Here is a 22,630-nt window from a genome sequence, read left to right on the forward strand (position 1 = left end):
ACGCCCCTCCGATGTACTGATATGGGCAGCTGCTTAAGGGTCTTAGCAGTCTTTAAAAGGTACCTGCCACTACATGCACTGCACTGATTCTTCTTCACAAGTCAATAATACACACACACACACACACACACACACACAAATAAACACAGTCCAAATCATTAATGTAACTTATCCTCTTGGAGTAGTATAGCAGTTTGCTGCATGTCACATTTATGTTTCTGCTTTCTGATTGTGAACATGTGTGTGAATGTATGTAATCAGAGGCATGTGTGTGTGTTTGTGTGTGACTAGGCACAGCTGAAGTGTGTCTGAATGTAGTGAGAGGTGAGGAGTAGTCATTAAGTTAAACACCAAGAGACCTGCTGGTCAGCAGTTAAATTCCACACTCTGAGGAGAAAGTTAGTGTAGCTCTTATCAATCAGGAAACATTAAGAAGGCATGTTGGATTATTGGCTCTTTGCAGAAATGTGTTGAAGCTCTGAGGTGCATAAATCATTCACGTGACAGAAGCAGAAATAACAATAAGTGAACCTGAAGAAGCTGCATCAGGAATGCAGTGTTTGCTCATAGATGTGTGATTTGTGTACAAATAAATAAGTCAGACATATTCTCCCATTTTACACTAGCAAATACGAGTCTATGTAGATCAAAAAAACTATTGCATTTCGGGAATTAGCTTTATGTCATGAAGTCCACAATTCTAGCAACATTTTATAATTTCCTAAGAAGCTTATACATGTGATGATCTGATGAGCCAACCGTTTTGGTGTCCTAGCTGCAGAGAGAGGATTGACTAATGGTCTGAACAGGGGAATGTGTTAGCTAGTTATTGTATCTGAGAGAATAGCCAAGAAATTCTCGCAAAACAGTAAGGAAAACAAACTTAACTGTCTTGTCCTGTGGCAATGACCGTAAACATGGACTATAGTTCAACTTGGGTCATTTTTTCTGTCTGCTAGAAATTGCTATTGGAAAAGCAATAACCTACATGCAATTGACCAGGTCAGAAACTTCCTACAGCCATTCAAAGTGTAGGCAATAAATACTTGTTTTTACAAGTGGATACACAGCTCACATATATCCTTGTCCATAAGGCATGGGCCCAGTGAGCCACAGGCTAAGTGAAGAAACCCTTATTTACTGTCAGACGTGTTGGGACATCTGACGTCTTAGGACGAGGATAATATATTTTTGTCAGATCTTTAGACTTTGGAGTGTACTGGTCTACAGAAACACTGCCTCTGCTTGCCAATCTTAGGTGCAAGATTGACTCAGATTTCATAGGAGTACTAATTAAACTCAACTGATTAACAGATGAGGAAAAAGAGAGAACATAGCCTCTACATTCAGATAAGTCGACTCAGCCTCTTTCCAATAGCAACAATATAGTCGTCGAGCACTGGAGAGGGATCATAGACCCCAGTGGGTCGAGTGTTATGTGATCATTCAGAGCTGGGAGAGGAATGCACTTCCTTGGAGACTCCAGACTCCAGGGCCACAGACAGAGCAAGGCCTGGAAGTGAATTGGTATCCCGAGCAGACAGGTGTGTACGTGAGAGGGAAGGCTCCAGGGGGATCCCCTTTCAAAGCCCTCTGTCACCCCACTTCCAGCTCCACAGTAATCCAACCCAATCTCAGATAGCCCGATAACCTGTAGTCTTTCACTGTGGAGGTGCTGGCTCTGGAGGGGCACTTCCCCAAAGGGTGCAATGAAACCAAGAAAGGAAAATGTATTTAAAAATAGCTAGAAAATGTGAAATTTGTGGACAGTGCAGTGGGTGTACTCTGTTGTACAGTAGAACTGCATGCTGACTGACACCGCCTGCAGTGTCTTACATGACCCCTACTTCCTAACTGTGTTTTGGGATCTTACATGTCACCCATGTCAACAGTCACCAAGAGATTTACTAGCTAATGGTGCCACAGTCGTGGCCCCCCTGTGACTAGAAGCTGAGGCCTCTTACGCCCCCTCCACCATAACCCACTCTGTCGTCACTCTCCTTTTCCCCCCCTCCTTTAAGACCCCTTCATGGTAGTACTATTCTTTTTCTTTGGTGTGGTATTTTTTTTTACCTCTTCTCTATTTCTTTCCCTTTCTCTTTCCTCTCAGGGGTTCCCCCATATCATTTTCAATCAACCGTGGCATCATTCTCTGTCTTTCTTTCTCTTTTTGACTTTTTTTCTTTAGCCTTGATTTATGGTGGTTGGAGGGCTGCAGGTGTGGGGAGTTATGATGTACGGCTATTCTTATCTGCTCTCATATGGCAAAGCTGTTGCTGCTCCAAACCAAGCTGTCATTGAGTTACTCGCTTTCCTTTCCTTGTCCTTCTTTTTAGCCATGCTAGCAGCGTGGCTCTTGGGATGGCAATGTCGTTCTGTCAGATTGTCTGTCAGTCCACCGCTTTTGGATCAGATTTGTTAGAAACCAATCATGGTTCCATGGATGGATCCACGGTGAACACAGAATGTATCCTACTGAATTTGGTGATACTGTGACTTTTCATTTTGTGCCACCAGGTTGACAATTGTGGTTTTGATTGAAATAGCTTGACAACTATTGAATGAATTGTCATAACATTTGCTACATACATTAATGTCCCCCTCGGGATGAATTCTAATGTATTAGGTCATCCCTGAACTTTCAACATCTGGGCATTCTGCCATGGTACATGTTTGGACAATGTTTGTGAAAAGTCTTTTTTTTAATGTCTGCCTTTTGCATCCTTATTCATTATTCTACATATCTGACAAAACAGTCTGACAAAGGATTCCCAGTACCACATCTATTATGTTATTAGATTTCAAGTGTTGCAAGCGTCTGTGTCACCATATCAAGTATGAGGCAAACAAGGGTTAAAGATGTGGCTTTCAGTCCCTCTCAAATTATGATTTGTAACATCCTGTGATAACTTCACTCTCCTGAACTGAAGCAGCAATTGAGCCACTGGGATGTGTCAATTTACAGCACATACTGTCGCTGACCGGATGCAATGATAAGTTATTAATACATATAATCACGCAGCATTCCTAACATGAATTCTTTGGAACGCAGAGAGAAAGCTAAGCTTTCACTATTTAGAAAATCTCTTCTTACACTTACTAAGATTAACAATCAAAATAAAGAAACATTCTGTTTTTGTTTTCGTTAACGGTTGACATCTCCATGATTTAATAGATCATACTTGAAAAAAAAAAAAGGCATTTAAATACCGAGCTGACTGGAACCTCCCCAGTATTTATATCAACATGATTAATGAGGAAATGTAATAATGGTGATGGTTGTCACCTGATGAGGATATTCTTAGAAGGTTGCTCTTCCTTGCATCATGCTGGTGAACGTCAAAGCCTCATACTGACCTTCCTCTTCACTGAGGTCTCCGGCCTGGCCCACTATTCACTGCATCTATGTATGGTGCAGGGCAGGCTGCGCTGCTGTGTAAATATGAGCTGATAAAGAATGTGCTGTCAAAAGAGAAAAAATCTCAGGCTATAATGTCCTGTGTATGTTTTGAAGTTGTTTTGCAGATATTGGACACTTGAATCTTTCCCAAGACCACTCTTTTGCTGAGTCATTCTGCCACGCTGCATCTAAAATATTTCACAATTCACATCTTTGTGTTTTCTGACACTGACTTTTAGTTTTTTTGTTAAGTACTGCACCAAAATACCTGCATGTGTCACATTGTAGCAGGCCACTATGTGACTTACTGCACTAAAATAAGTAGAGCAGCTTTTAATAAAGGTTTGAAAAGGATCCAGTTGCTCTTACTCAGGCCCTAAAACAGAAAAACATTATCATACTACTTAAATATTCATCCCCTGCCCTTGTCAGTGGTTAGCATCAATCACATCGAAACTAATTTATTAAATAGCTGCTAACAGGGACATTTAGGAACACGTGCGGCCTATAAAACTTTACATCCCAGCAGAAATTATGATGATTGTCACTTTGAAAAGCTAATGGAAATGTGAGCTGAACCAGGCAGCTACTGTATGTATTGGATCTAATGGCCAGTCTAACATAGTATGTGTGTCGTAAAAATTGTAATAAATTAGCCCGTCCATCATGTCGAAAATCTATTTTGACTTTAATGTTTGGCACTATTTTTCACGCAGGCTTTTAACTCATCTATTTTGAGCATATTTAAACCATTTTCATTTCTTTCTAGTCTAGTTGTTGGGTTCCCTGCTGGGAAGTCTGGCTTCTTGATTATTCCTGGATTTTCTTGAGACTCATGCCAGCTCCAGCCTCAGTGTCCAACAGCATGTATAAAAAAAGGTTGGAGAAAGGGAGATCTCCCTCTCTTACACTGGTGTAAACAATGTGGAGGCAAGCAGGGAGACATGCCATGGTGGTAGATCTGGCCCACCCAGACTGTGGCCTGCTGTCCTTCTTCGTTGTCCGTCCCCTCAGCTAACAAAGCCGACACAGGGAGGAAGGGGAGCATGCAGGGGGGAGGAGGTTTGTGGAGCACAGCTGTCACTCTGCTCCACCAAATGTGGGAGTCTGGCGGGAAGGAAGCGAGAGACACGGACAAAGACAGAGAGACAGAGCAAGATTTGTGTATGAGATACATTAAATTCCCTGGGAAGGCTGAGGAAGTAGGAACAAAAAAGGAAATGAAATAGGCATTTTGACTGACAGTAGTTATTCTTGGCAAAAGTAACCACTTCTACTGCTTGTACAGCAAAGAAACAGCACCTGTTGACCACACAGTGTAATAAGCCCACTGAGTTCAAGAAAAATAGCAAATGTTACTTATTTAGCGATCTCCTCGGGCCTGTTGGCTAAAAGGTGGTGTAGAGATTCATTAAGTTCTAAAGGTTATGTGCCTATTAATGAAAAAAAGAAACTCAATACATATATAGGATTGAAGGATTCTTGTTTACCTTGGAAATTGCAGTTTGACAAACAATAAAGGAAAAGATGAGTAAGCTATCAGTTGACATCACAAAATGTGACTGAACGTTCTGGTGCATTTCTAGTAAGATACGCTCTATTGTGCTAATAGCTGTTTCTCAAACCAAAAGGAAATGTACTGTTTAATTATAGCAATGACAATGAGTAAATTCTGTTTTCATTACAATCAAATTACCGGCAGGTAAATGTCAGGAAAAAATTGTTATATGATGGCCATTTGTGCATTCCCATTATGTCATTTCATACGTCATGTTACACCTTTGCCCACAGGTCACATACATATATCAGGTAGCACTTTTTCAGTCATTATTTTTTTGTTGTTGACAAAAGGAGGTTCAGAAGTCCCTCATCAGTGTTCGAATATTCTTAACAGTATGTTTGACTCTAATAAAATTAACTAAACAAGTTTTGAATTTAGGTACAGCAGTACAGAAGCATATACTGTATATCAACACAACTATGACAAATAAGTGCTACAGTATTCTAAATCTCTTCCATCCATTTTTTGTGTACACTTGTGTCTGTTATTCAGCACAATATAGTCTATGAAATACCAATGCAATAATTGTGTTCTTGTCTCATTCATAAAAACTCCATTGTTTTACTCCTTGTAGCAATGCAGAAACTAAAGCTGCTTGATTGCTCGATACCAAAACAGAGACAGCTTTTAGTCTCGGCCGTGTTCATTTGATAATCCTCACTGATAGCCACTGACTAAGCTTCTCCTCATATCAGCTCCAAATAGGGCCGGCTGCCAGGACATACTTTCTCCAGCACAGAAACAATCTGATAATTGTAGTTCTTCTTTTTTTTAACTCTACATCAGGCCACCCCAAGGAGTCCTCTAGTTGAGATGTGGATTTGATGGCTTCTTGGTTTAACAGGTTCATGACATGTGAAGCAGTGCAGATTGAGTCTTTCAGTCAGGAGTTTATTCAGAATACAGTAACTGTGTGTAGCTGTTTCTGCACAGAATAAAACAAAGTCCTACTAAATGTTTTCTAAAATTGTCCTTTTATGCATGTACTGTTTAAACACCTAAAGAATCTGGGGCGAGCAAAAACTGACATGATACATGTTTCCTGTATTTTTAGCCATGACTGTTGGAAACCTGAGCATGGAGCCTGTTCAAAGGTAGCTGTGCCCACTGGGCTCTGATGTTCCATGTTTCCTGCCTTTAACCAGGCGTGGGCTTACTACTGGAGTACATGCATTCATATGCCCGTCTGTGTGTGGAAGGTGGCAGATAAAATAAGTTCTACTGCAATTATTTGAATTTAAGATCATCTTTAGTCTACTCATGCCTGTAGAGATGTGGTTGAGTACTGTCATTGTCCCAGAAAATCCACTTGTTGCTATCAGTTTCATCTGACCATGCTTCTGTGAGTGGGGTCTGCCCCTGGTTTGGCTTCAGTGTTGACATGTGGGTTTGAGGAAGTGGCCTCCTTCCCATGCTGAATACGCACTCTCAACCCCCCTGTTTTTTTCATTGTCCCCAGTCACATAGCATACAAACTGCAGCCTCTTTCTTCCTCAATGAGGCAAAACTGAGCTCAATGCTGGTTCATTGTGTGGACAAGGAGGATGTCCTTGCCATTGTTCTCTATTTATTTTTTGTTCAAGCTTAAAACATGTTCTGTTCACCTGTCTGTTTTATAATTTCTAAGACATGCATTACACTGAATTCAGAAAAACTATTTGTTTAAAAAAAAATAGAATACTGTCCCAGCAAACTGCTGAGTGTTTATTCTGACCCACTAAAGTTTCTTCACTTCTCACTGCTTTAGCCGAGTTAGGTCAGCAGGGCCGCTGCCAGTGTGACCAGCCGTGCAAGACTAAAGAGAAACAGCCCGCTCTAAAATCGCTGATCCAAAGAACCACTGAGCTTGACCCATTTCACATCGGAAGTCACAGGTCACCAGGCTCTTCTCACTGAAGGAAAAGACATGAGGGCCTTTTGCCGCTGTTGTTAAAAAAACATTCAGATTATGGAGCAGAACCCATAATCTTAAATATCTCTGAAGCATCATTTCAAGTCAATGACCAAAACTGAGTTGACAGTTTGAGGGATTACATGAGTCATGAGATAGTATGGATTAAGGGCAGGATTGGCTCTAAAATTGTGGATCAGTGGCAGGTGACTCTGAGCTTTGAGTGTTTTGTTCAGATGTGTGTTTTATGAACAGGGCTTCTTTCACAGATGATAATGAGGTACTAAATCAAGTTTATGAAATGTTATCCTAAATGATTCAAACTGAGTTTGTCACACAATAAAACGTAGTGGGATAAAGAAAGGCTGTAGTTTAAGAAACTTGGGAAAGTTGTTAGAAGTGTGTCTTTGCGGTCATTAATGGAGCAAAAAGAAGCCTCACTGCTCTCGTTTAAACTTCGCCATGTTCAAGAGGGAGAGCAACAGAGCGTGGACATGATGGGGTGACAGATTTACAAGAGGCCAGCTCATTAAAGAAACCATACTAGGACAGAAATCTTCCATGAACAGACCATATATATCTATATTTGCACTTGCCCCATTTCGGATTGAGAATACGAAACATTATGCAGATAGTGCATGTAAACTGGAGGAAATGAGAAGTAAGGCAACTCTTTTTGAGGCTCTATAAAATGAGGTCTAGGAAAGCCCTAGCATTAAGTTATCATGTTTCCCTTACAAAATTAAAATGCCCCTTTTGATTCCTTGTTATCCCTGAGCAGATTGCTGTTTATATGCCTCAGTGGCTCCTAACATGAACAAGATAATTTCCTCATTGTACTGTGTTGTGGAGGAGGTCTAAATGAAGCATTAGGCAAGGCAAGGCAGCTTTATTTGTATAGCACATTTCAGCTTTGAATTGGACCTGTTTCAATAAGCTTTTTTTCTGTCTTTAGGTGGAAACAAACTAAAGCCTCAGCCATTCCGGCTCAACTGGGCTTGGATATCTCTGGAAAGGGAATATTATTTAGTGGATGAGGACGCCAAATTCCTGGAGGTGACACTCAAACGCAGAGGCTACCTGGGAGAAACCTCCTTCGTCAGTAAGTGTTGACAGTCTTTATATTTTATATAATGACTAATAATACTATCGCTATACTTTATGCTTTATGTATGTACAATCTATAGTGACTCTAAGATAAGATAAACCTTTATTGTCATTGCACAAAGACCCATACAGCGAAATTGTGAGTGCAACTCCTGTAGGTGCATTAAAGAACAACATGCCCTTATTAAACTGACAGTTTAACAAAGGATTATTGCCCCTTAAACTGTTTCCTTCAGCTGTGTTATGTTATTTATGTGCCATTTAAAGGGCTAACATTGCTATGAAACATCAGCATAACCCTCTCATTTCCAAATCTCTGCAGATTCATGTTAATCTGCAGGATGTCCTCAGTATATCCCTACACTTAAATTGGAGATAACTCCAAACCAACACTAATAATAATGTTTTTCAAATCTTTTGTCTCCTTGTTTGACTGACGCTTCACTTCCTCGCTTGTCTGAAAGAGGTCTGATTGAGAGCACATATCACCTTTCTGGTAAAGGGCACAAGGAAATGTCAACATGCTGGTCTGTTTGACTGCAACACACTTGCATGCGACAGATTTATGACAACATATGTTACCAACATGTACACTTCTGTCTTTGAAGAGACAAGTAGATTGTAAAGGGACAAATAAGGAACGGTATAGATCCAGCATAAACCCAAGAAAAGTGTTGGAAAAAAATACATGTACATTGACTTTAGTGGTTTTTAACAGGCAGAATTCATTCACCACACCTACTGGGCTGAAATAGGGTTAGGGTTAAAAAAAGAAGGTAGATTAACTTCTGTTTTTCATATCAGACAGAATCCATTCACAATACTAAAATAGTGCTCTCACAACTCTCATAGCTACTTGAAAGAGCAATTAAATCTCTTTTCATTTGGAGCTCAAAACATGTACATCTCTGTCCTTCAGGTATTGCCACCAAGGATGGAACAGCTGAGAAGGACAAAGACTTCCGTGGCAAAGCCCAGAAGCAGGTCCAGTTCAACCCTGGCCAGACTATGGCAACCTGGAGGGTGAAAATCTTCACAGACCAGGAGTTTGAGACCTCGGAGACTTTCAAGATACAACTGTCAGACCCGGTCATGGCTGTGCTGGAGTTCCCTGACACCGCAACAGTCGAGATTGTGGATCCTGGAGATGGTAGAGATCTAAGAATCAAGAATTTATTTAAACAAAGCCTCACCACCATAACGGCTGCCTACTGTAATTGAAAGACTTAAATAGATGTATGATTGAATGAGAGCAGTTCTTATAAACGGCTTCTCATCATTTGTGTTTTCTTTTCCAAAACAGAATCCACTGTCTACATTCCTCAAGCAGAGTTCAAGATTGAGGAGGACGCTGGAGAGCTTTTAGTGCCGGTGCGGCGCTCGGGAGATGCCAGCCAGGAACTCATGGTCGTTTGTTTCACTCAGCAAGGTGAGATTAACCTGTTTGTAATTATTGTGGCTGTGGCTCAGGAGGTAGGGCAGTTTTCCTTTGTGTGTGTGTGTGTGTGTGTGTGTGTGTGTGTGTGTGTGTGTGTGTGTGTGTGTGTGTTTGTGTGTGTGTGTGTGCGTGTGCGTGTGCGTGTGTGTGCGTGCGTGCGTTCACTCATACTTTAAATTGTCTTTCAAAAGAGACATGGATAACAAAATAAGTACAGAATATCAAAAGTTCCAAGATTACAGGTAAATACTAACACTTACCAATATTGGTAATTAAAGTGTAGATCACATTAAATGTAACTGTGGAAAGCTACTTTTTGTTATACGTCCACTTTTTTATTGTTCTCTATTTAGTTTTACATACATACACCACTAGGGGAGCGCTACAAGCACAAGATAGGTGAGTGGCATTACACACATTTTACTATAAATCAAATATTCATTGTCCAATCATCACAAATCTCTCAGAATATGTTCTCATAAGTACTTGAACCACAACCTGAAAGTTTCATTCAAATTGAATACCAGGGGGCGCTATACATGCAAACAAACTGCAGGTGATACAGTGCAAATCAGGCTATAAATGACTAAATGTTTGTCCATTCAAAACAAAAGCTCTAGGAAATGTCTACATAATGATAGGGAGCACTTTAAATGCACAATAACTGGACGTGGAATGACGCAAATTAAGGTTTGAGCTTGGAATCACAGCTTGCGGCTTGTTTAGCAATTATTTTTGTGTTGCTCATCTGTATTTCTCAAACTGCCGTGAGCTGGACTGAGCTACAAATCGCACTGAATTGAAAAAAAAAATGGTTTTGACATACAGTTGTAGGCATTTTAAATATAGTGCACTGCTTGGTTAACCATTACAAAGCTTGCAGGATATGTTGCATGTATGTTGATGTGGAGCAACCCAACAATGACAACTGAAGTTGAATCTTCTGTCCTCTCTCTTTTCCCATAATTCCTCAGCCACCGCCACTGGCACCATACCCAGCACTGTGCTGTCCTACTCAGACTATATCACCCGACCTGAGGACCACAACAGTGTGCTGCGATTTGACAAGGACGAGCGAGAGAAACTCTGTCGCATCATCATCATTGATGACTCCCTGTATGAGGAAGAAGAGAGCTTTAACGTCAGCCTCAGCATGCCTATGGGCGGCCAGGTGGGCGCCAACTTCCCTACCGCCAAGATCACCATCTTGGCAGACAGCGATGATGGTGAGTGAAGTCGGTGTAGACGAGCTTGTTCTGTTCTCTCACCACAGAAAACGAATAGATAGATGTGGTAACAGTGCTACTGACATTGTGGTGGCAGCTGTGGGTGATCCTGTTGCTCAGAGACCCTTTGATGCTCTATTATGTCATTTTGGTATCTGCACACTATTAATCCACAAAAAGTGCACAGGCGGCACAATAGTCGCCAAAATGAAAGCCCTGGATTCTGTACTTGCCTTAGTGGCTTTGCAGTATTTTCAGGTCCATTACCCTTTCTGTGCCTGAGTCACAAGCTTTGTTTACACACTCTGTTTCTTTATCCTCATATTCTGTCTGCCTGCATCTGTCTGTCTGAGTGTTTAAAACAAGATAACAATAGACAGGTGTTGAGATGGCGAATGGCAGCCTCAGTTTATGTTATGCTACGCTGTAGCTTGTTTGACAGATAAAAGGGTTTAAAACCTCACTGTGCTCCTCAAGCGCCCCCCAGTCCTCATTGGCATTCAGGGGAGCTCAGGGGAAACAGAGGGCATGCCTCTGTCTGCGGGGACCAAAAGGCAGGTGGTGGAGAGAGAGGGACCATTGTGCAGGGAATCCAACTGACTGGCATGTTTTTACTCTTTCCCCTGTTTGATGGTATTCAAGGCTACGTTGCCTGTTTCTGTCAAGATAGTTAAAGACTTTTAACTTAAGAAGGATTTTTTTAAAGCTATAAATCACTTATACATCATTGATTTGATTTGATCCGTCACAGAAAATGTCTTAGCAAAATGTCTTAACAAATTTGACAATTTAGAGCTACCAGTTATAGCAATCATTTTGTCGTCCTCACCTTTCTCCTCTTTATCTCCCACCTTTCACTGAGGCAAATTTTCTGGACTTGCTTGTGATAGTTACAGGTGCCTCGCGGAGAAAGCATCCCTCCCAAACAATTTGGAACAGGAGTACAATTAAACTTTATGTAAAAAATAATCAGTGTGCATTCCCAGACGTAAAGAAACAAGAGAAGACTCCTCTGTGTAAACCTCTATTGTGGTTTTACTTCTTGGTGGGTCCTGAAGTAACACCCCATCATAAATCTCGTTCAGAGAGAGAGAGAGAGAGAGAGAGAGAGAGAGAGATAGAGAGTATGCATGTTTGCGTGCGTCTATGTGTGAATCCATCTGCCTGTCTGAGTAAACTTGTGGTTTGGACTTTTGCCAACATTGAGCCTCCATTGTTAATGTATTTGTTTGGCTCTTCCTCCCACTGATATTTAAGGTTGCCATGTTGGCACTCATTGCCCCATATAACCCCCTTCTCATTCTCCCTTGTACTAAATAACTGCCTTGGAGGCGGTGGAGCACTGAACGAGTGCCAGAAATCCATCCTTCATTATCAGTTGCCTGTTGCAGCATCTGTCGAATTATAAATCTAGATCTGCAAATTCTAATGAAGCTTCAATAACTTAGAACCTCTCTGTTTTTTAGCCTATGACTCAGTGGGAAGAGCCGGCGAACATGCTTATGCCTCGATGCAGAGGTCAAGGGTTTGAGTCTGACCTGAGACTATTTCCTGCATGTCTTCCTCCTCTCTCCCCTTTCTAACCTTGCTGTCCTGTCAAATTAAAGGTGGAAAAGCCAAAAAAAACTGTATTTGATTGGTCTGAAGTCAAATTACAATATCCCAAACTCATTCATTGCCACACATGGTCTACACAGTATATAACATGTACTGTATTTGTCAACATCAGCCACAATTCAACTTTTCATTGTAAGAGGAATATTGTTTAATTCACTAGGATTGATCAGGGTGGATTATCACAAATAATAAATAAATAAATATGGTTTATTAGCGATGAGAAACCCTGAGCATTCATTAATATAATACCAGTATTTTTTTAGAATTGGCACCATAGTTTACAGTGAAAATGTCTCTGTCTCTCTGTCTGTCTTTTTTCTCTCTTTGGCTTAGTTTATAGTCCAAAAAGCTAAAGTTTTGAGTTTGTGCTGCTATCAGTGGATCTCTAAGAACACTGACTGAAGACAGTGTGATGACAACATGCTTTATATAGAAGTGAGAAGAGATGAATTGACAATGTGTTCCAGGGGTCTGAATTCTTGCCCTCTGCCTTGCAAAGTGGAGGCTTACCTCTCTGTCTCTGCCAAACCGTCGCCATACTGCTTATCAGCTGCTCTATCATCAGAAACTGGGAACATCCTTTCACTCATGCACACACAAGCACAAGCCTTATTCTTCAGGTGTATCCGCGGCCCTTTGGCGTTGAGTTCAGACAGAGCTGTCTGGATTTAGATAAGTGGGGGAGGAAGGTTAAAGGAGAACAGGATAAGAGGGATGACAGCTCTCTTCCTGTACTGAGTCAGAAAATTAGGGAGCTGGCTCAGCCGTTCATGACAATTTGTCCCTGAACACGGCTCAAATACAAGCTTATGTTGCTATGTCTTTTCCAGAAGAGACCTTTAGTCTGACAAACAGCAGAACTGAAGGAAGGCTTGGGACGCCCCAAGAGTTTTGTTGTCATTACTTAGAATTCCTCATGGGGGTGGCAGAAACTACGTACTATAGCTTTAATCACTCACCCATTGCACTTTCCTATTATTCCCAAATCCCATAGAGCCCTCGCTGTATTTCGGGGAACCTGAGTATGTTGTGGATGAAAGTTCAGGCTACGTTGAGGTCAAGGTCTGGAGAACAGGGACCGACCTCTCTAAGACGGCCACTGTAACTGTGCGCTCCAGGAAGAGTGAGCCTGTCTCTGCAGAAGGTAAAATCAGCAGTGCCACAGAATCAACGGCATTTAGCTATGATTTTGTATTACAATGTTAGTTCATGGTTTCCTCTCTATCTGGCAGCTGGACTGGACTATGTTGGCATTAGTCGCAACTTAGACTTTGCTCCTGGAGTGACAATGCAGACATTCAGAGTGACCATCCTGGATGATCTGGGTCAGCCGGAGCTGGAGGGGCCGGAGACCTTCGACCTCATGTTACGGATGCCCATGAATGCTGTGCTGGGAGAACCGAGCAAGACCACCATCACCATTAATGATACAGTCACTGACGGTGAGTGTCAAGCACACATACAAACCTTAACTGTGTATAGTATGTTCCAAGCCTACAGTAACTTTAAAGTAGAATCTATATGATGTGAGTCAAGTATGATTGTTGACATTTGTTTAAAACGAATGCACTGAAATTTCATCCTTTAGGTATAATTCTATAAAAACATATTTTGTTTTAATCCCCCTAATTAGTATTACTTAAACAAATTGTTTGAAACACACAATAATGTGTTTTTTAGATGAAATAAGGATATTTAAGTATTCATTGATTAACATAATAAAGCATGTACAAAGTGATTATACAAATACTTTAAATGTCCTGGTCACTGTCTTGGTATGGGTCTAAAGTTGCTTTTGTAAATTTATGAATTATGGTTTAAACTTAAGACATTCAAATTAAAATTTTGGCTTTTAACAATTTAATTTTTTGATTAAGTTTAGATTTTCTTAAGGCAAATCACAGTCATTTTCTCCACTTGAACGCAGTGAAACTCTGGTCACAAACCAATTGCTGTCTTTACAGTGCCAAAGGTTCAGTTTAAGGAAGGAAACTACAAGGTGGATGAGTCGGATGGGGAGATAACTGCCATAGTGTACCGCAGTGGAGACGTAAGCCTCCGGTCCACAGTGCGCTGTTACACTCGCCAAGGCTCTGCCCAAGTCATGATGGACTACAGTGAAAGACCCAATACTGACGCATCAACCATAACTTTCCTACCAGGTAAGACCTTGCCTATCCCTCTTAATCTCTCTGTCCCTCTACATCCAAAAGCACTTTTCCGAGTATGTTGACCATTTTTTTCCAGGTGAAACTGAGAAGCCGTGTGCGGTCAGCCTGATGGACGATTCCATCCATGAAGACGATGAGGAGTTCCGTCTCGTCCTGGGAACTCCCAAGAGCAAGTCTCCTTATGGAGCTTCTATCGGGGAGCAGAAGGAAGCGCTGGTCACAGTCACAGACGGGAAAGACAGTATGTTTTTTACCAACATAAAGAAAAAAATTAAATGAACACAAATAACCAAGAGAATGGCTGTATGATATAATTAAAAACCAATAAGAATAAAAACCAATAAGAATAAACGGTGGGTGTGGAAACTAAAAACACTTCTCTTAAGAATCAAAGCTGAGTCCTTGAGCAAAGCGCTTCACTCCTGTGAAACTCTGTAGAGAGTTTTGTACCGTTAAGCAACAAATGGGAAGCTTGATTTTGCTGCAAATAAGTGCAAATTAATTTGACATTCATACATCATAAACAAATATAGTAGTTGGCATAGTATTCTGCTGCATCTAAAAAGACGGAATTGCCAACAATGGCACATTTAAATTATGTGCATTCTTCTGGTCTTTTAAACTACTCTAGTTGTACATTTGAAAAAAATAACAATATAGATGTTGTTTTGGCTCATTTGCAATTCAAATGCTCTTTATGTTCTAGAGCCCATCATCCGTTTCTCTGAGATCAAATACAGTGTACGTGAACCTCAGGTCAAAGGTGACGTGGCTATAGTGAAGATTCCCATCCTGCGCGTCGGAGACACCTCAAAGGTCTCAGTGGTGAGAGTGCACACCAAGGACGGCTCCGCAACCTCCGGAGAAGACTACAACCCGCTGTCAGAAGGTAAGAACACGGTTGGGTGGTCGCAAAGTGACGCAGTAGCTTGCACAGTGCCTCTTGATGTGAATTCACATTGGAGATATTTGATCAATACTCACTTCACTGTCTCTGTGTCTAAGATGTTGAGTTCAAAGAGGGTGAGACGGAACACTTTGTGGAGATTGATATCCTGTATGACGGTCAGAGAGAGATGAGAGAGGCCTTCACTGTACACATGAAGCCTGATGACAACATGGTGGCTGAAATACAGGTGACACAGAGGTTACACAGCACATACACACAAACAAATATAAACCAGTAACGAGTCCTACATGTGCTCATGCACTGTGCTGCATATCTGCACACGTGAGCATGCGCCCCTGTCATGTCATTCTGTGCTAAAATAGCCAGGCAGCAGCTGGCATTGCTGTCAGCAGGCCTGAACCACAGAGTCTTATAAAAAGCCTTTCCCTCTGGAATGAGATGCTGAGGGGAATGTCCCTGCAGAGCCAAACAGTAGACAAACCTATTAACAGAACTGTGAGATTCTACCCATGTACTCTATATTTGGCATGAACCGCTCAAGTGACAAATTCAGATATATTAGGTACCACAGTTTGAGTTTATATTAGAAGAATGATGAAAAAAGTTTATACTTTAGCATGAATGATCAATGAGATTGGTGGATTTAAAGTCTTGAGCTAATGATGCATTTCCTCATTTTGCTAGATGAACAAGGCCATTGTGTACATTGAGGAGATGGACAGTGTGGCAGATGTTACCTTCCCTGCCGTGCCCCAGGTGGTTTCCCTGCTAATGTATGATGACACAGCTAAATCCAAAGACAAGCCCCACCCGCCGAATGGATACCCGGTTGTGTGCGTGACGGTGAGTGCAATGCAACTGCTGCTTTTGAGAGCCACACACACCTCCAAATTTCTTTAATTAGTCAGTTGCCATCTGTCTTGTTATCCCTTGCAGGCTTGCAACCCTAAGTACCACGACTTTGACAAAACGGGTTCAATCTGCTCTGCGGAGAACATCAACGACACTCTGACTCAGTATCGCTGGCTAGTCAGCGCCCCCACCGGGTCAGATGGAGTGACCAGCCCCATGAGGGAGGTGGACACTAATACTTTCTTCACCAACACCAAGTCCATCACTTTGGATTCAATCTATTTTCAGACCGGTTCAAGGGTTCAATGTGCTGCAAGGGCCTTCAACGCCAATGGAGATGCCGGTCTGGAGCTGTCCAGTCCCATTGCTGTGATCAGCAAGGAGGAGGGTGGGTGGAGGACTGATGTAACAGCCCCAAATATATATTTGGTATAGAGTTGATTGGTTGAACTGACTTCTACTTCTTTGCAGGTATGTGTCAGCCCCGTATCCCAGGCACTGTTGGAGCTGAACCTTTCTCTGCTAAGATCCGCTACACCGGTCCAGATGACCCAGACTTCCCCAACCTCATGAAGCTGACTGTCAACATGCCTCACATGGATGGTGAGCAGTAAAATTGTGTTGCAACTAGGGGTGATCCGAGTATCCGGCTGAAACGAGTATCCGGTACGGATAAAGCACTTTTGCCGAGTACAAGTATTATCGAGTAATAGAGTCAATATCCGTGCTCGGATTGAATAAAACTCCTCAACTGGCCGCGCAGCGTTCTGTGATAACACAGCGCCCCCCCCCCCCCCCCCCCCCCCGCCTACAAACACGCTCGGATCTAACACACACACACACACCAGAACAGGAGAAATGCGCTTCCTCGGCCGCTCTCCTCTCTCCCTCTCTTCCTTTCTCTCTCTCTCTTCTCTCCCTCTCTCTCTCTCTCTCTCTCTCCCTCTCTCTCTCTCGCTTCTCTCTCACTCTCTTCGCGCGCGCGCGCTCCCGCTCCGTAGGCAGGCAGTCATTTCGGTCCGCGGATCTGTTCCGTTAACGTTTAGGGTTTCTTCAGCTTCAGGTTGTTTTTAACTCGTTTTTATAGTACTTACAGACTTAGTAACCAGTAGATTTCTGGTGAACTGGGGTTTGTAGTCCTTACATAGTAACCAGTAGATTTCTGGTGAACGTGGGTTTCAGACGTGCTGCTTGGTTTAAATGTGACTCCCGTTGCGTCTCTGCCATCGGAAATTTTTTTTTTTTACTGTCAGCTGCCCCCCGCCCCCTCTCTCTCTGTGTCTCTCTCTTACTCTCACACACACACACCACACACACACACACACACACACACACACACATATACCTGGTGTGGAAATAAAAAAAATCACACTGATCATAAAAAAGTTAAAAAGTTAAAAAAAGAAAGTTATATTGAGTATGAAAACTCTTGTTCATTACATTTTACTTCATAATTGCAACCGCATGTGTTGTATTCACTGTTGCAAAATGTTCTGTACATAGTTTGTTTGTTACCATGACAACACCATTGATCTGAAGCTTGATGCTGTCATGTAAATAGTTTTCAAATCAGCAATAAATATAACAATTTTTGATCAACTCATATCAATTGCATGCTTAAAATAACATACCGGTTAAAGGCCCGCACATTTCAAGAGAACCTGACCCACTTCCGGGTTAAATATGACCACTTCCGGCTTAGGCCCCGCCCAGTCCGAGTACGGATCCGGATCCGGATAATGCATGTGATAAACAGATACAGATACAGATACAGATAATGCTGTATTCGCTCATCCCTAGTTGCAACCATTGATATACGTAAATAGTCTTTAATGTTCAGTAACTAGACAAAGACACAATAAATGAACAGGTTTTTGACTCTCAACAGGTATGTTACCAGTGATCTCCACAAGACCTCTGTCCAACTTTGAGCTCACCCTGAGCCCAGACGGCACACGTGTAGGCAACCATCGCTGCTCCAACTTGCTGGATTTCAATGAGATCCAAACAGGCCACGGCTTCATCACAGATGCTACAAAGAACCCTGAAATCATTGGCGAGACATCACCCTACCAGTATAGCCCGGTCATGCGCTCAGCCAACTCACTGCGCTTCTACAGGAACCTCAACTTGGAGGCCTGCCTCTGGGAGTTCACCACTTACTACGACATGTCAGAGCTGCTGAATGACTGTGGCGGCTCCATAGGCACCGATGGACAGGTAGGACATACATAAAGAAACACACTATACAAAATCAAACATCCTAAAGGCCCTCGTTGGACCAGCATTTACTGATCAGTGGATTCTCTTCTGGGGTTGAAGTAAATCAATGAAACTCACAAAGAGATACTACTACAGATCCTACACTATCCTTGATTATGACTAATTTACTTCTTATTTAGGTGCTGAACCTGGTCCAGTCCTACGTCACCCTGCGTGTTCCTCTGTTTGTGTCCTACGTCTTCCACTCTCCAGTGGCTGTGGGAGGCTGGCAGCACTTCGACCTGCAGTCAGAGCTCAAACTCACATTTGTGTACGATACCGCTATTCTGTGGCAGGACGGCATCGGCAGCCCACCTGAGGCTGAGCTACAAGGTATATTCTTTTAGACCGATGCTGCACCCTGCTGGTGCTTACAGTCCATTTTGAAGCACTGTAAAACTTTGTTCTCTGTTCTCATAGGCGCCATGTACCCAACCAGTATGCGTATAAATGAGGAGGGACGTCTGGTGGTCAACTTCAAGACAGAGGCTCGCTTCAGGGGACAGTTTGTTATGTCTCATTCAGGTAAGAGGGCGGCGCCCACACACACATGCCCTAAAGCCAACCAGTGTGGTCATTCTATACAGCAACTATTAGACCTATTGGATTACCCTGTGCCTAAAATCCTCTCTTCATCTATTTCTGGAGTTCCACATTAGGGGTCCTTCCTGTGTGAAAGTGCCAGAAGTCATTTCAGCAAATGTCAAAATGACCCTTCAGCGTTTACAGTTAGGAAGCAAGTGGCACAAACAATGTAAAGGGTTAAATACAAGTAGACACTAGTAATACAAGTAGACACTGTTGCTAGTTCTAGTTTGGACAACATGCAGCTTTACAGGTTTATGACTGTCTACATGTTTGTTTTCAGGAACCAGCGTGTCATCCATGGTGATGTGTGCCGACCACCCCGGGCTGACATTCACCCTCGCCCTGGTCAGGACCGAGCCCACTTACAACCAGCCCATGCAGCAGTGGAGTTTTGTCTCAGACTTTGCTGTGAGTTGATCAAAACTTGCCAGCTTTGGTGAAATGATCATAAACCTTATCGACAGTTTTGACATTGTCTCTATGTTTTTGTGTGACTTCTAGGTGCGAGACTACTCTGGGACCTACACAGTGAAGTTGATCGCCTGCATTGCATCACCTAATGGGGAGTTTAGCATCCCTCCTGTCTGCCACCCAAGAGAGCCACTTACGTTTGACATGGACATTCGCTTCCAGCAGGTTAGTCTTAAGATTCCGACATAAATCCCCCCTGGCATTATCTAGTTCTAGACTCTTGGTCCAAAGCAAAGAACACAGATGTTTTTTTTAAATATTACACTGCAAAAATACCGTCTTAACAATCATTAAGACTTAAGTAACATTTAATTGTTTCCAGGGCAGTTACATTTGTCAGGAAAAGTTTACAACATTTACTACAAAATATCTCAAGATTGGTGCCATCTGCTGCTTTCATTACCACCCAGACTATGTTCTTTGTACGGTAACTCTTGTTCTGTGCTCCAGGTGAGTGACCCAGTTGCAGCTGAGTTTAGCCTCAACACTCAGATGTTCCTGCTGTCCAAGAAAGAGTTGTGGTTGTCTGACGGCTCCATGGGCTTTGGAGAAGGAACGGATGCTGCTTTTTCAGATGGTACTACAATACTGCCACCTAGTGGATTTCAGTAAAAAAAATACAGTTGAGAACAATTTACTTTCTGAGGATCCCATGGTATAGTGGTACTTACCATTTCCTCTGTTATTTGCTTCAGGTTCCATCATCTACGGTCGTGTAATGGTGGACCCTGTCCAGAACCTCGGTGACTCGTTCTCCTGTAGCATTGAGAAAGTCTTCCTCTGCACTGGAGCAGATGGCTACGTTCCCAAGTATAACCCAACCAACAAGGAGTACGGCTGCCTGGCAGACGCTCCTTCTCTGCTTTACAGATTCAAGATCCTGGTAAGCTGCAATGAAACCCCAAAGGCAATACTTTAAGGTGTTGTTAAGGCCAAAAGAAAAGTAGAGGTCATTTCTGATTTCTGTGTGTTGTTCTTCAGGACAAAGCCCAGCCAGAGACTCAAGCTTCAGTATTTGGTGATGTTGCTTTTAAGGCCACACTGGCTCAAGACACACCTGGAGGTCTGCCTTTGGTCAGACAACCAGGATCAGATGGCTTCTCACTCTCCTCATCTCCACTTTTCCAGGTCTGTATTCTCAAATTATATTATATTCATACGTTGCATAAACACATACCTACAGAAGAAACAGACTCAAACATGCATTTCTTCTGCAGGTGGCTGCCGGTCGGGAGTGGTTCATCCACACTATTTACACAGTCCGCTCCAGAGAAAATGCCAACCGCAACATTGGCAAACGCAGTTTGGAGTACCTGCATCACAGTCTGTCCTCTGTTGAGCAGCCCGAGACCTCCGACATGGCCACCCACCGCCACCGCCGTGCCGCCCCTGCTCTTTCTGACCTTGGTGTGGCCCAGGACATCGGTGTAGAAAACAACCGGGGCACCAACATCCAGCACATCGCTCTAGACCGATCAGACCGCATGGTGGTCAGCCAGCGCCAGCCCTGGTCCCCAAACCGTGACCCCCTCCTGGACCGCCCCCTACTGGAAAGTTCTGGCAGAGAACTGGCTGACACCTCCACCGTACCCATGTTAGTGGGCCTCGCAGGTCTGATCCTTCTCATCTGCCTCATTGCCACCATTGTCATTCTGCTGCTGTGGTGCAAGAAGAGGGAAAAGAAGACCCAGTTCCCTCCTTACACCACCTCCTCTTCTTCTGCCTACAATGGCTACAGCCAAGACCCAGCGGGCATGTGGAGCAGCTCAGACAACTCTGAAGTCTAGATGTGGACCGCCCTTCATCTCAAACACCTGCCCACTATTAAAAAGACTGTGATAGTCTCCTCCACCATTGTGCCTTCAAAGCCCAACTATTGTAGCACTGAATAGAGCCCAGTACAACCTTTGGACAGTACAATATGTCAGTTCTTGGGGCCTACATGCCGAGAATGCACCAGTTTTGGGAGGCTTATTGATCTCTGATTATGGTTAGTTCTAGCTGTAATGTACTGTAGGTTTTGGCCTTTTTTGCTTAGAATTGCGTTAGAATCAAAGATGTACGAATAAGCCCCTCACAGTGATTCACCTGCTTCATTGGTTGCCAAGTTGTAAAATATCCCACTTTATCCATTGTTTGCAAATGCATGAAAATCCCAATTTAGTAAATACAATTCTTACACTATAAAAAGGCAAACAGGTTTAAATTTCATGAAAGAAATTAATTTTCTATATTCCTCCTTTAAAAATAACTAGTTTACCAAGTTTTTTTATTACTGTAATACACTGTGTTCATTATTTTGTTTTGTGGAGAGAAGAGCAAAATGGACTGAATGTTAGTTGAGCTGACCTTAATGAATGATGTGATACATGATTTTTAGTATTGGTATTTATCTGTTATCTGTGCTTAAAAAAGCCTGCCTAAAAAAGTATAGCTGCCCACTGGTGAGTAACAATACCAACATGGTGTCATTGAAAGGGATTGTAAATGTAATTTTAGTCGTTTGAGAATGCAGAAATCTACTTTTTTTTTGGTCAACGTGGATGTAATCAAATGCAAAACTATCTGTGTATATATATCAATGTAAGGCTATGAAAAAAGGTATTACTACACCCTGGTGAAACTTGAAAAAATTCTAAACTGTACGGCTTTCTGGTTTGTCGATCAAGTCCTGAAAAAAATACGTCTGGTATAAAAGGTTATAATTATTCTTCTACAGGTACATTTTAATGTGCCTTGTGTTAGTAGACTTTTATGGCTTATTCATTTTGTGTTTGGATGTATGCACACTTCAACTGCCAAATATAAATGTCCTTTTTTGAATCAGTCTTATTCATTACACATTTTTTTTTTAAAAACGAGAGGTTTATTTGTGACGTTCAAAAAGACATTGTCTACTTCACATAGGAAGATGAAAGAACAAACGTTTTCCTAAAAATAAAAGGGTACATTTTGTTTTGAGCAATGGAATGTGGTACAACCAACAGGCATAAATACATTTATTTCAATTAAGTACTAGTAAAAAAGGACTAGCAAACAAAAAACTAAATCAGCACAGCTGCAGTGTTTAGGTAAGTGACAAGGCAGGCTTGTAAGGAGCACTTCCCAAAACCTAATACGAGGTCAGTCCATCAGG

The 22,630-nt window shown here is 42.2% G+C and overlaps 1 protein-coding gene across 1 annotated transcript in view; it reads left to right on the plus strand.

Moving 5' to 3' along the window:
* frem3 (Fras1 related extracellular matrix 3) overlaps positions 1 to 22,319 on the plus strand; it is a 30,419-nt gene extending 8,100 nt beyond the window's left edge. The window contains exons 3-24 of the mRNA XM_032542757.1: positions 7,808 to 7,954; positions 8,879 to 9,109; positions 9,263 to 9,388; positions 10,372 to 10,623; positions 13,235 to 13,384; positions 13,473 to 13,682; positions 14,205 to 14,402; positions 14,488 to 14,652; positions 15,118 to 15,300; positions 15,417 to 15,547; positions 16,006 to 16,164; positions 16,258 to 16,561; positions 16,645 to 16,776; positions 18,062 to 18,393; positions 18,576 to 18,768; positions 18,856 to 18,960; positions 19,304 to 19,431; positions 19,525 to 19,659; positions 19,945 to 20,071; positions 20,190 to 20,377; positions 20,476 to 20,622; positions 20,712 to 22,319. Coding sequence (XP_032398648.1) covers positions 7,808 to 7,954; positions 8,879 to 9,109; positions 9,263 to 9,388; positions 10,372 to 10,623; positions 13,235 to 13,384; positions 13,473 to 13,682; positions 14,205 to 14,402; positions 14,488 to 14,652; positions 15,118 to 15,300; positions 15,417 to 15,547; positions 16,006 to 16,164; positions 16,258 to 16,561; positions 16,645 to 16,776; positions 18,062 to 18,393; positions 18,576 to 18,768; positions 18,856 to 18,960; positions 19,304 to 19,431; positions 19,525 to 19,659; positions 19,945 to 20,071; positions 20,190 to 20,377; positions 20,476 to 20,622; positions 20,712 to 21,281 — 4,313 coding nt within the window. The 3' untranslated portion in view covers positions 21,282 to 22,319. The remainder of the gene's footprint in view (positions 1 to 7,807; positions 7,955 to 8,878; positions 9,110 to 9,262; positions 9,389 to 10,371; positions 10,624 to 13,234; positions 13,385 to 13,472; positions 13,683 to 14,204; positions 14,403 to 14,487; positions 14,653 to 15,117; positions 15,301 to 15,416; positions 15,548 to 16,005; positions 16,165 to 16,257; positions 16,562 to 16,644; positions 16,777 to 18,061; positions 18,394 to 18,575; positions 18,769 to 18,855; positions 18,961 to 19,303; positions 19,432 to 19,524; positions 19,660 to 19,944; positions 20,072 to 20,189; positions 20,378 to 20,475; positions 20,623 to 20,711) is intronic.
* The last annotated feature ends 311 nt before the right edge of the window (positions 22,320 to 22,630 follow it).

The sequence above is a fragment of the Etheostoma spectabile genome, chromosome 2 (assembly GCF_008692095.1).
Source record: "Etheostoma spectabile isolate EspeVRDwgs_2016 chromosome 2, UIUC_Espe_1.0, whole genome shotgun sequence".
In the NCBI taxonomy this organism is placed as follows: Eukaryota; Metazoa; Chordata; class Actinopteri; order Perciformes; family Percidae; genus Etheostoma; species Etheostoma spectabile.